This window comes from Panicum hallii, chromosome 1 (assembly GCF_002211085.1).
Source record: "Panicum hallii strain FIL2 chromosome 1, PHallii_v3.1, whole genome shotgun sequence".
Classification (NCBI taxonomy): Eukaryota; Viridiplantae; Streptophyta; class Magnoliopsida; order Poales; family Poaceae; genus Panicum; species Panicum hallii.
The window spans coordinates 54,240,184-54,253,086 of record NC_038042.1 but is presented as its reverse complement, the minus strand read 5'-3'; the positions used below and the strand labels follow the sequence as shown (position 1 = coordinate 54,253,086).

At 44.2% G+C, this 12,903-nt stretch overlaps 2 protein-coding genes across 2 annotated transcripts; one reads left to right on the top strand and one right to left on the bottom strand.

The window, feature by feature from the left end:
- Window positions 1-128: 128 nt before the first annotated feature.
- On the top strand, window positions 129-5,324 carry LOC112894175. The gene is made up of 5 exons (XM_025961804.1): window positions 129-500; window positions 2,674-2,759; window positions 2,847-3,152; window positions 3,286-3,369; window positions 4,431-5,324. Exons 1-5 carry the CDS (start codon window positions 198-200, stop codon window positions 4,837-4,839), a joined length of 1,188 nt encoding a protein of 395 aa, XP_025817589.1. The 5' UTR covers window positions 129-197; the 3' UTR covers window positions 4,840-5,324.
- Window positions 5,325-5,885: 561 nt separating this feature from the next.
- Window positions 5,886-9,200, bottom strand: LOC112894149 (protein kinase G11A-like). Its single transcript, XM_025961774.1, has 3 exons — window positions 8,928-9,200; window positions 7,128-8,067; window positions 5,886-6,948 (listed from the first exon to the last, which is right to left on the bottom strand). Exons 2-3 carry the CDS (start codon window positions 7,934-7,936, stop codon window positions 6,072-6,074), a joined length of 1,686 nt encoding a protein of 561 aa, XP_025817559.1. The 5' UTR covers window positions 7,937-8,067; window positions 8,928-9,200; the 3' UTR covers window positions 5,886-6,071.
- Between the last annotated feature and the right edge of the window lie 3,703 nt (window positions 9,201-12,903).

The window sequence follows — 12,903 nt, the reverse complement described above, 5'->3', positions numbered from 1 at the left end:
AACTACGTCGTGGTCCCGCCTACCGTGGCCGTGACTTTTCCCCTTCAGCAAGAACAACTCCCCTCCTGCTCGCATAAAACCCTTAAGAGATGCTGGCCATTTTCCCCAAACTCTCCACGCAATTTCCATTTCTACCACCACTCTTCTCCTCGCAGCGCGCACCAACCCGCCGCCGCCTACTACCACTCTGCCTCCTCATGGCCTCCCCCACGGCCGGCGACGCCCCCCTCGCGGCGCCCGCGCCGGCGGCCGACGCGACGGACGCGGCCCCCGCCGCCGCAGCCGCTGTGCCGGATCCGGACGAGGAGTTCGGGTTCCAGCGCCCGGAGCTCGGGAAGGAGAAGCTGGCCGGGACGGTGGGGTTCCACGAGCGCCACGTGTTCCTCTGTTACAAGGGCCCGGAGGTTTGGCCGTCCCACCTCGAGGCCGCCGAGTCCGACCGCCTCCCACGCCTCCTCGCCGCCGCAATCAAGGCCCGCAAACCCAACCTGAAGAAGACCGTGAGCATCCGTCTCTTCTCCGCGTGATTTTTGTTCTGCTCTGAAATTAGCTGGTTAGGTACTGCGATTTGGTGTTTCGTACGTCTTTGGTTGGATTTTTGGTAGTTGATTTTTGCTGGAAGTGTGTACTGGAAGCTGGTGATTTTGATTTTCGAGCTATCAGGTGATTTAGTATAGTTCGTTTGTGACTTTGTATGCATACGGCAAGTCTCTTTCATGTGGGGTTTTACTTTCCTTGCTCACTGATGGGTCGATTTGACGAGTGCTTTGACGGATGTGTTGTTTGCTTGTTATTATGATTTTTGTTTTTGAATTAGCCAGAAGAATCTGGATGGATCTATCTTCATGTAGCTTAGCGATGCTGATATTTTGATGCTTTATGCCAGTTCTAAGTGCAACTTATTGTCTGCATCTAGAAGGCCTTAGTTCTTTTCGCCTCATCTGTAGCTAGGAAACTAGTGAATATTGGCTCTTATTGATATATTAGTATATTCTGTTCGGTGTCTGAATTGTGGCTTGGGGTTTGGACTTGGCGCAGTATTCATTTTGTGCTATTGGACTTTGCGAGTCTAGATTTAGTTGCAGTTTGCCGCTTTTGCTTTAAATGTATATGTTCTGGTTTTGGTTTACTGGACACAAGTGCTCATGAATTATTTGATTAACACATATATTTGTCTGGATCCCATCTGCCAATTTGAATTGTGCTTACATGTTGTGTATCCATTTTTCTATTCAGATCCTAAACTTAAAAATGTATGGACATGAAACGTATATGGTTCCTCTGCTTGTTGATAGGGTTATGTATGGTTATTTGCTAATGCTATGGTTCCTTCTGGATCCTTGTCATGAACCGTGTTTTAGTAGTTTCTGCAGGACACGTGAAATGCTTTGAGCATTTTTGGACATGGCCCAGGAATTTACTTGAACACTAATGGCTCTGTGTGTCTAGATTTTGTTCTGTTTTAGTTTTTATTCTTTAAATCTATATGTTCTGATTATGTTTAACTGGATAGAGCCCAAGTGCCCATGAATTTTGTACTTTTATTTAGTTTTGCTATGATTCCTCACTTCTATGTAACTTACATTTTGCTTGCAAGTTGTGCACCCGTGATCCATTTCCATGCTTAAGTTTAGGGGGCTAGTTATATAAATGCTATATATTTTTTCTCCTCTTTGTAGGGTTCACACACAAACACAACCCCACACCACACACGCATTTACATGTGATAACTATCCGTATGCGATATTCTATTCTATGTCTTATGATACATGTGCACATGCCATCTGTCTATGTGATTACTTAATTTAGTTGGTTTAAAAACCACGCTCATTTTCCTTTGTGGGCATTGTTGATATTCCAAATGTTCTTCTATCCTAAACTGTGATGTGTTTTTATCCATGATTTGAATGGTGTAAAATATATTTGTTAAAAGCTAGGTTTTATCGTTCCTGATTGAATGCTGTGTTTACATTCACATTTAATTTGTTATGCTTTCTGCCTTTGTGTAGTTGGTAGAATTTGTAACGTGCATATGAAACTTCACGATTTATATGCATCAGGGCCTCCCTCATATGTCTTAGGATGTTACTCCTTGTGTGGCTAGCATTTTAGCTCTAACTATAAACTTTACTGTTATTATTTTATGAGTGTTGCTGTTTGTCATATGATATGATGTACATAGCTGATGTTCGGAAGAAAGGTAAGAAACAAGTTTCATTTCTCTAAGATGTTGCAGAATCAATTGTCGCTGTGAAAGTGTTTTTCTGCTCTGTTATACAAAGTGAATGGTAGGATTTGAACTGTTTTTACCATGAAAGAAACTGATAGAAGTTTCTATCGCCCCATATAATGATTTAGGCACATTTCATGTTGCCAAGTTATTGAGAAGTGCACCAAACTGATTTTGACTGTTGTAAGCAAATATTCCTTTTCTTATATGGGCACCTTGAGTGGGTATTACTTACTGTACGAGCTAGTATTGCCTTTAGAATAGTTGCAACTTTCGGGAGATATTATTCAGTATTAAGAAGATCTCTTTGCTTACTGCGTGGCTTGCTTATGTTCTTTGCTAAAAAACGTTCGCTCCCAGAAAAGGTTGTAATTCAATTAGGTAGGTTTTTGCTAATTTATTCTTTTTATTGCTAATGACTGGTATATTCTACCATGACACAGACCAAATTGACCATCTGTGAAGGAGAAGATGGCACTGAGTCATCTAATGGAGATTTGTTGATTTTTCCAGATATGATCAGATACAAGTAAGCTGCAAGCCTGCTAACTAATAAGCTTGTTTAGGCTTCAAAGCCAACTGCTTCTTATTTTTTCAATCTGTAACATAATTGCAGAGGTCTGACTCATTTTGACGTCGACAACTTTGTTGAAGAAGTACTTGTGAAAGATACTGAGTGGCTTCCTGGATCTCCTGAGGCTATCAGTGGTTCCTATGTCTTTGTTTGCTGCCATGGAAGCAGGGACAAAAGGTGTGGTGTTTGTGGACCTGCTTTGATTAAAAGGTTCAAGGAGGAGATAAGTGGGCTGGGACTTGATGGTCAGGTGGCTGTTAGTGCATGCTCGCATGTGGGAGGTCACAAGTATGCAGGAAACGTCATCATTTTCAGGTCTGATGACAAGGGAGAAGTGACTGGTCATTGGTAAGGACTGTTACTGAAGTAACATTAACTCCTCATTCCCTCTGCATTGTGCGACTATTTGGTTTTGCTTTTGCAAATGCATATTCTTGCTTTCTTATAATCCAATTCATACTTACTACAATTACTATTCTAGGTACGGTTATGTTGTTCCTGATGATGTGCCTGTCTTGCTGCATAAACATATTGGACAAGGAGAAATTGTGGACCACCTGTGGAGGTATGCTCCTTGAACTCTTGATGTACTCCTTTCTGTACACCATGGGTTGAGAACTTGAATGGTTGGGATGTTTTTACCCATCATTTATATCTTATGACGTGTAGTCATGAATGACTAGAAACATGTCAGTTTCCAGCCTATTATATAGCTCTTTTTTATCCTGGGAACTACTTGCTTTATGCAAACATGTGTTACAGATTAGCGTTCTAGTTTAATTGGAGTCTTAAAATATTACTGTTATTGTCTAATCGATCTTTTTAACAATCATTAAAGTAGTTTGAACATATATAATAATAAGGTTTATTATTGTAGTCTTCATTTGATTCATTTGTTGTGCATTAAACTAAAGTTGTTCAAGACAATGAACTATTAGCATGCATGAAGTTATGTTCTTGTATAGTGGATTTTTTGTTCAGGCATGCTCATGGACAGGAAGATGACTTCCTATATTATTACATTTGTATTTCAAGTCCTTACTAAATTATCCTTCTTGGTGTGAGTTTATCATGAATTTAAATGTTGAACTTGTCTGCACTATGTCTAAGCATGCGCTTTGTATGAGTCAATCTGCTCGTGTGGGTAGCTGGTAAAGAATGATATTTCGTTCATTCTTCATTGGAATTTCCAATTGTGTGGAACATTGTAGCAAGTTTAGTTTCAATTTGAATTTCTTACATCTGTAAATACCATTTTACGTGTAATTGCAACAATTTAAGAACTTAAAGAACGACCCTTACACGGCATCTATTCGCAGTTGTTGCATTGAACGATGGCGCTTTCTAATTTCAATTATGCAATTTCCTTATTCCTGATATATCAACTTCAATGAATGTATGAAATCCTATAGTGTGTGCTTGGTTCAGATTTGAACTAAATTCGTTGCAAACAGTTTAGATATATACCTTTTGAGTTTTTGTGCTTGTGCACCAGGCATAGGGGCCACCAAATTAATGCTTTACGCATCTGTTGCTATGTTCAAGTGATCCTACAATTTATATGGCTGAATTAGCTGAATGGCCCTCTTTGACCCGGGTTCTTATGTGTGCTATGGTGCCTTGCAGGGGGCAGATGGGTTTATCTGAGGAGCAGCAGAAGCAAGCTCTCGAGCTTAGGAACATGACAAATGGTGCCAAAGAATCTCTTGAAGAAACTGGAACAGATGGTGCTTCTTGCAACCCTGCAGCAGCTGGTGGATGCTGCCAGGGCAATGGTGGCTTCACTTGCTGCCAAACTGACCTACCAAAGGAAAAACAGGACAAGAGCGTTGCAGCTGAGCAGAACCAGAAGGGCTCTCAGCAGGAGAATGACAAGGAGAGCAGCACCGGCAGCAAGAAGGGGCACACAAAGACATGCCCGATGCCCACCTGGTTCGAGACCTGGGAGAGGGCTGACACCTATGCCGCTCTTGCTGTTGTTGCAGCTGCTGCCTCGGTGTTTGTCGCTTTCAGAATCTACAAGAATCTCAACTGAACTTGAGATCCTTGGAGAAGTACCCGAAACAAGTACTGCGGTAAAACAGTCAGCGATGTTTCATAAAAAAAAGAGTGTCAGCGATGAGAATAATATACTTGTGCATAGTAATGCAAGGGTTAGAACCTTAAAGTAGCTTATCTGGAGATGGTGATGAAAAGGTGCTGCGCCTACTGTTCTCGTGCTAAACTCCATGTGAAACTCCACTGCGACCAAAGTTTCGATTGCCTTAGCTTCTGTCTATCTTAAGCATGGTGATGGCCTGGTATCAACATTCACTCTGATGATGTTATACTTTGTTTGGATTTTGGATGTTCTGGAGCATATGGGTTGCTAAAACTATTTGTCAGGTTGATTGGCAGATTGTTCATCTTAAGCAGAAGTTAATGCCTTTCTTACTCTCTATAGGCATCAGGAACTTCCTCCTCTATCTGTGACCTTTTGTGCATGTTTGATGTTTCAATGGTGAACCTGGTGTTGTTGCTGCTCTGTTGCCTCTCTGGTGTGAGCTTTTCCAGCTCAGTATTCACTTTGTGCTTAATAGTGGTGATTTTGTTGCGAATGGCTTGGATTCTTAGAATGAACAATCACACAGATTCAGATAAGCTAGATAGTAACGCTACTGAGTTAGGAGATACATAACTTTATCCACTTGTTACACAAGCTGTGCATGCTAAATGCCGGCAAAACCATTGAATCACATGACTTGTTGGCATCTTTGTTCCACCCAAGAAATGTAGGAGACGAGTTGGCATGAAGCCACGGAGGCACCCAAGTGCTGAATCTTGAATCAGTCAAAGATATGGTGTGTTAGATTGACATGCTTATCAGTAGCCTTTCACAGTTGACAATAATCAGTGAAGCTTTTGATTACTAGTCAGTCACCTATAGGCTATAAGCACAACTATGATTCAGTTGCAATGTGATCACCAAACCAATGACCCTTAGGGTTACTGTCCAGGCTACTGATGACATGGCATCATGAGCAAGAACAACATACTTTGAGTTGAAGAATCAACAGGTCATAGCAACGGAAAATGATGATGTTAGGCAAAGCAATGCAGAAGATCAGCATAATCAGAACTTGTTGAATTACAAATGTAAACTTTAAAAGGTAGCAGAGAAGAGAAGCAGGTTGAGACAAATCTACAGCACCAACCATTTGCTGAAAACAAACATCTGAAAACCCTACATCCAGTGGCACAAACAATATAGTAAAACCCACATGTTTGCTAGAAGAAATCAAACTCCAAGTAACCGTCAGAACCTTTCTGGTGTGCCCCACTGGAACCACCGGCAGCTCCCGATGGTGATGAAGGCAGCTTTGATGGCCTCTCAATCTCAACGGGCTTTGGTACCTCCGGTGGGCTTGCACACCGAATCAGTGCCCAGTTCACGCCCTCGAAGAAAGGATGCTGCTTGATCTCCGTGGCGCCACGCTTGTAAGCTAACCGTTGCTGGGGCTCCTTCACAAGAAGACCCCTAATCAAATCTCTTGCCGAGAAGCTCACAACTGGGTATTCAGGAAAGCGCAATGGCTGGCCGATGACATTGAACAGTGTAGCCCTGTTGCCGGATCCCTTGAAAGGTGTCTTCCCAAACAGCAACTCGTACAAGAATATCCCAAAGGTCCACCAGTCAACAGCGCTGCCATGGCCCTCGCCTTTGATAATCTCAGGGGCCAGGTACTCGTGTGTTCCGACAAATGACATCGATCGTGCATCGCTGGGCTCTGCTATGAGCTCAGGCCAGGGGTTGATCTGGGTGGCAACTTCAGTTTTCGGTTTACGATCTTTCTTGGACTTGGAGAAGAAGCGTGGACCAAAGCAGGTGGTTGGGGCTGCACATGGTGGTTGAATTATGCAGGACGGCTCCACACAGGCTGGCTGAACACAGTAGCCTTGGCTGTTCTTCCTGAGTGCTTCTGCGTCAGGGTTTGAAGACTTAATCAGTGTGGGACTGACTGCACACCGAAGGGAGAGGTCGAAATCCGAGAGCATGATGTGCCCGTCTTCCCGAACAAGGACATTTTCAGGCTTAAGATCACGGTATATGATCCCAAGCATGTGCAAGTATTCTAGTGCCAGGAGAACCTCTGCTACGTAGAATCTGCAACATCAGAACGTTCCATTAGTTAACCACCTATTTAGATAGTGGAACAAGGCAGCAAGCTACAAACTTTATTCGGTCATGATGATTTCACAATTAAGGTAGTTCATGAAAAGCCATAAGTCTTTTAGGTAGTGAAATGTGATATGCACAGAAGATAAAATACAGATAACACATACTTGACTGCTTGCTCTGGAAAATGTTTGCCAGGCTGCCTCTGTCGAAGGGTGTGCAGGTCTCCCCCAGGGCAGAACTCCATTACTAGGCAGGAGAACTTGTCGGTCTCAAAGTGAGTGTAAAGTGTAGGAAGGAAGGGGTGATCCAGGCATTGCAGAATCTCCTTCTCCGTTTGAGCTCGAAGCAACTTTTTACGGCTTGCTAGCGATGCCTTATCCATAACCTTCATTGCGAAATAGCTCTTTGTCCCATTCAATTCAGAGAGATACACACTGCCAATGTCACCACAGCCTAGCCTCTTCAACAGCCTGAAATGACTCAGCCCAAGGATCCCATCTCTAGTCCTGACCATCTGAATCGCCTCCCATCGTGAATCGTTCGCTTTGTGAGGCTTCGTGCTGCTAGTCATGCTGCTACATGAACTTTCATCACTGACATCACTGCTAGTGCTAGGCCTGCATCTTCCACTATTGCCTCTGTCACCAATCTCTGATGGCTCGGTCAACCTAGCACTTGCACTAACCTTCGGTTGATTACTACCTTCATATGTTTGAAATGAAGTGGAGCTTCCATTCATATTCCCATGCTCCACAACAGATTCTTTGAGGTGGTGGTCTTGTTTCTGCTCCTTCGGCTCCAGTTTATGACTCAATTTGCTCAGATTAGCTGTTTCTGATGAAATTGTTGGTGCCGAAGCACAAGAATTGTTTGTCTGGGGGATCTCCAAAGGAGAAGGGCTCTTAGAACAGTGCTTCAGCTCTGGAATGCTTGAGATTTCTGGGAGAATTTGAGGCATCGCTTTGGAAGCCATTGCTGCAATAACTGTCTGTTTATCAGACAAGACGACCAGAGACTGCAACTAGCTGAATGCCTGAATCTGGTCAGTCAGGAAGCAACCTTGGCATCGTGGTGGACTACTACATTGTAGGCTTCATTCACGGCCTGCAAAAGGGGAAGAAAACCTTCGATCAGACGCAGTCATGAACAAGGTCTCGCTAAGTGATTGAACTTACAAATTACAACAAATATTTACCCACCCCAAAAACAAAGAAACAGGAGAACTGAAGTGGCCAAACAACAGACTAATAACCTGATTGTGACATATTAAAGTAAATAATAAATCAAGAAAACGGCCGCCACATCCAGCTCCATCGACCTCCCACCATGGACGCTCATTATTGGGCGCTCAATGTGCGGCGCACTTGGGGATTCATCTGTCCAGCTAGGGAAGCTGAAGCTGAGAAGGTCTCATTCCGATGACCATCAACTGTGTCCAAGTCCAACCCCCCACTAAGCCCAATCATGCAACGCTACAGATCTAGCATCCTCTTTGGCAATAAACAAGTGTTTGATCAGCAGAGAGAGCTCGCGAAAGGCGCCATCATTGCTGCTCAAAAAAGAGAGTCGCCCCCAAAATGAAGGCCTTTCCTTTCTCGCAAAAAAAGAACATGTTGCCGATTAAAGGCGTGCCGCGTGCGCAAAGCTCGCCGGCTGAAATCGGGGCACATTTCGAGCAGTTTATCATTTCAAGGGATGATGCAAAAAAGAATGTCAATTTATATTTATCGCTTCTTTTTGCGCTGGCTGCAGAAAGCTGAGGGGAGAAGGAATCAATAACCGCCAAAAGCAAGAACCTTCTTATCTTTCTGCGAAATGCAGAACAGCAGAAGACGAGCAAAATAATTCTGGAATCCAGGCAAGACAGATCTATATGACCAAAGCACAACCTCACGAAAGGCAGCCAAATCAGGAGCCAGGGAAACCAAAAACAGCGGGAATATGTGCTGCGACAGAACTCTCACCAGATTGCGCAGAGCCTGGAAGCCCCTGAAAAGCTGAATCTTTCTGCTCCCAAGAACCAAACAAGCAAGAAGGCGCCGAGGAGACGGGGTTCCGGAGCCAGCGCTTCCTCCCGAGCTCTGGCGCGTGGGGGGGCTGCACGACGTGTACTTGGGGAGCAATGGCGGAGGAGGGGGAAGGAGGAGATGAGGGCAGGAAACGGGAGGTGTCAAGTTTTAATGGCCTGCCTTTCTGCTCCCGGGCCCGTTAATTGGCCTTCTTTTTCTATCGTTTCTGGTAATCCATTTCGCAGGCGCAATGATCCTGTCTCGAGGTTTCAGTTTCGGGGTCCCTGGAGGTGACGCCTCCTATTTCTCGAAAATGACATAGCCACCTCAATCCTCCGTTGATCCCTCCCTACCATAAGAAAGTATATGGAATTAGTAGTTTACAATTTCTCTATGATTTTACAGTATTAATGGAGCATGCCTATATCAACAAATCTTTCTTTTGTCAAAATTCAGCATACATGCTGAGATCCTGAACAGATTTCAGAAATCAATTGGCTCCCGATCGAAGAGCAAATAGCTGCACCTTCATAATTAATGATGTGAATCAAGGCTGCTCTGTGCGGTAGTAGTACAAGATCGTTTCAACCCTGTACAAATCGTCCTGTTGCCATAAGGCTCCGTTTGGATTGTTAGAATTGAATTACATTCTAATAATTATAATTTAGATATAAATTAATTAAGTTAATATAATTGTATACAGAATATATTTATATATTATTATTGATCACGTGGAAGTGAGGGCCTGTTTAGTTCGTTGCGTGTAAACGTAAAAAAACTTTTTGCAAAAGAATCTTACCAATTTGAAGTACTAAATGAAGTCTATTTACAAAAATTTTTGCACAGATGGGTTGTAAATCGCGAGACGAATCTAATGATGCTAATTAATCCATGATTAAGCAATAATTAGCGGATGGTTACTGTAGCATTACTGTTGCAAAATATGGATTAAGTAGGTTCATTAGATTCGTCTCGCGATTTACAGCCCATCCATGCAAAAAGTTTTGTAAATAGATTTCATTTAGTACTTCAAATTAGCAAGATTCCTTCGAAAATTTTGCGTTTACGGTTTTTTTGCGTTTACGGTCTGGGAACTGAACAGGACCTGATACTAATGTACTGCAACTCAGCTAGAGGGAAGCGAATCGATAAGTGTGATATAAATTGTACATTAGAAATATATATAAGAATCTATAGAATCAACTTTTATCTTCCATCATATAAATTTAAGATAAATTTATATATACTTAAAAAATTGTGGAATGTAATATTCTAAAATAAATAACCTAAAATTCTAATTCTTTAAAATAAAAATGAAGAAGGAATGCAAACGAAATCTTAACTTGCGATGGCAGCCTTACCCTATCACAGTAAAGAAGTCACATCAGCAATCAATTGGACGTGACAAAACAGTCCTCTCTGGAGTCACTTCAGTGGAGCGAGCCCCAGTCAACTTTTTCTTAGATTTTCGAGAAGGAATCGCCATATCGGTGCGAGAAAAAGGAAAAATTTACTGCTGCTACCTGGGCCATTCAGCCCAGCCGCTGCATAATCTGCTTCGGAGTCTGGGTAAATTGGAATTAATAACAGTGTGCTGGCCATCTTTTTTTTTTATCTTCGGGCTGCCAAACCGATGACGTGAGGACCGGTAAAATTTTGTCTGCAGGAGGCTAGCGGCGTTGGCTTTTCCCACGGCTACATTGTGATTAGACTAATTAGAAGGCCTAATAATACGCATTAGAATCTTCGTTTGGCTCTAGATAAAATAGAAGGCCACAATTTGAGGATACCACAAACGACCAATGAGCTAGTAGACAACATTGACTTTGTGCATGAAAGTACTATTCAAAATTCATGGCATTCTGTCCCTAACTCTCTTTCTTTTTTTTTTCCTTGAAAACTCGTCTCTTCATCAATTAGTCCTTACGCGTACGATGCTTTTGAGATCGTCTAGGACAGTGAGGCAGCTCAAATACGATCAAGCCTTTATAACCATCCCAACCGTTCTGAGACGTAGCGGTACAACTAGCGGTTTTAATTCGAAACTACTATCTGTTGCGCTCATAAAATGATGCCAAATACAGTACGTACGTCGTCATTTGGTGCCTTTTTTTTTCACCGATGATTCAGTTTCAGGAGATTGACGTTCAGCGGTTCAGGGTAGCCCATCACTACCAGATCACCTCAGGCCTCAGCCTGCGAAGATGACAAGTTCACGGCCACGGGTGCCGGCGAACCCACCGTTCTTCTTCCCAGAGTTGCTACTGAATTCCGGTGGATCCCATCCATCTCGTCCCGAAACGAGGCTCGAGATGGCTGCGATACCATACAGCATGCGTCCACGAAACGGGACGGGTTCTAGACTTTTGTAGGTGGTGGTCCGGCACCCGCTGGGGGGGACGGGCGTGGACCTGCATGGCTGGCCGCGGCCGGTTCGGCGTCGGCGTCTGCCGTGCGGAGCAGTCGCCGTCCTACAGCTACGACGGCCGCCGGGCCGGGGGTCACCAGTTATGGGACGCCATGAAGGGTGGCCGTCTGCCTCGCTGTCCTGAGCGCGTAGGCACCCATCGCAGCGCAGGTCGCCGGCTAACCCCAAATCCCAGCCGCGCCGTGTTGTCGTCCTGGAGTCAGCAAATCACCGTGCAATGGTAACGGACTAAGAGGAAGTATAGTGAAACCGTCTTATGTAGATACGTCACCACAAGACGACTGAACTGATAACCACTACAATAGATCAACACTTTTCTTACCTCGTAGTACTACCATACCTCTTAATTTGTAGAATAAAAAAATATTATGAGTAGTATGATAATAACTCGTACAATAGTGATTAAGTTGTCTTACAGTTTTTAATTTTAGTCTATGAGGTGGTTGTTTCACGAAGCAAACAGTTCTCTCTCATCCCTATCTCTCCTCCGCATCATAAAAATCCTATATAAATCTATATAAAATAATCTATAAGACCATGACATATAGCAATGTACTTGATCTAATGAGAAAGTCCGCGAAAGCCCTTTGGTAATGGTATGCCCTTCGTTGCAGACATCTCGTTCCAGGACAGGATAGGGAGAGAAAAAAAGCTTTCTTTTCTTTATCTTCTTTATTTTTTCATAAAAAACTATGTGCATGCCACGAAGTCAAGGTGTGTGTCCACGAACACCGGTGTTAGGAAATAGGAATGCGTCCACGATGTCAGGGCGAGATTACCGGCGGCGCATCATGCATGGATGCTAATCACCTCCGGTATTTGGGAATCCAAGGCAAACGGCTGGCGATTAGCATAGACAATTGCGCTAGCTTAGTAGATGCAGATGCAGCCCGGCGGGCAGGCCCCTAGATCAGATGCACACACATGCTTGTTCTGTTCCGCCGATGCCATCTCAGAATCCATGCGTGCAGTGCCTCCGAGTCCAAGATCTCAGCGCTGCAAGTGCTGCAATTTCTCCGGAAGAGAGCAGGGGCTGTCCATTCTCCATTCGAACAAGCTGCTCGGCTTTTGCCAAGCCGAGAGGAAGCATGTGCGTGGCACATGGCGCGCCGCTCTCTCAGGAAGCATCCGCGGAGCAACAAAGATCTGCCACACTGTTCTCCTGTCACGGCCAGAATCTCATCTCAAGCAGGGCGGCTCTGCACATTGCTCTGCAGACCAAGTTCCAGGTCCAAGCCTCCAGGGTACGTGGTCCGGTGCGATGCACGTTCCGACGAAGCTCGCGGCAGCGCCGCGGCGTAACAGGGGCCGTGCGCGTGCCCATCCAGCCCGCACTGTCGAGCGTCGCCGTCGAGACGCAGGAGGGGGCGTCCCACTCCTTCGAGCTGAAATGGTCGTCGTGTACTCTTACCCATCAGCAATGATCGCGGCTACAGTAAGCTGTAACCGTCTTCATGTGGTGCAAGTAATCCAGTCTTGCCAATCGATGGATGCCCGGGAGGA

Excerpts from the sequence above, each read along its gene's own strand:
- LOC112894175 (XM_025961804.1), top strand. The coding sequence starts at position 198 with ATGGCCTCCCCCACGGCCGGCGACGCCCCCCTCGCGGCGCCCGCGCCG. Across the intron at positions 2,760-2,846 it reads CCAGATATGATCAGATACAA|AGGTCTGACTCATTTTGACG; the intron begins GTAAGCTGCAAG and ends ACATAATTGCAG. Across the intron at positions 3,153-3,285 it reads GGAGAAGTGACTGGTCATTG|GTACGGTTATGTTGTTCCTG; the intron begins GTAAGGACTGTT and ends TTACTATTCTAG.
- LOC112894149 (XM_025961774.1), bottom strand. The coding sequence starts at position 7,936 with ATGGCTTCCAAAGCGATGCCTCAAATTCTCCCAGAAATCTCAAGCATT. Across the intron at positions 6,949-7,127 it reads TTTCCAGAGCAAGCAGTCAA|ATTCTACGTAGCAGAGGTTC; the intron begins GTATGTGTTATC and ends CTGATGTTGCAG.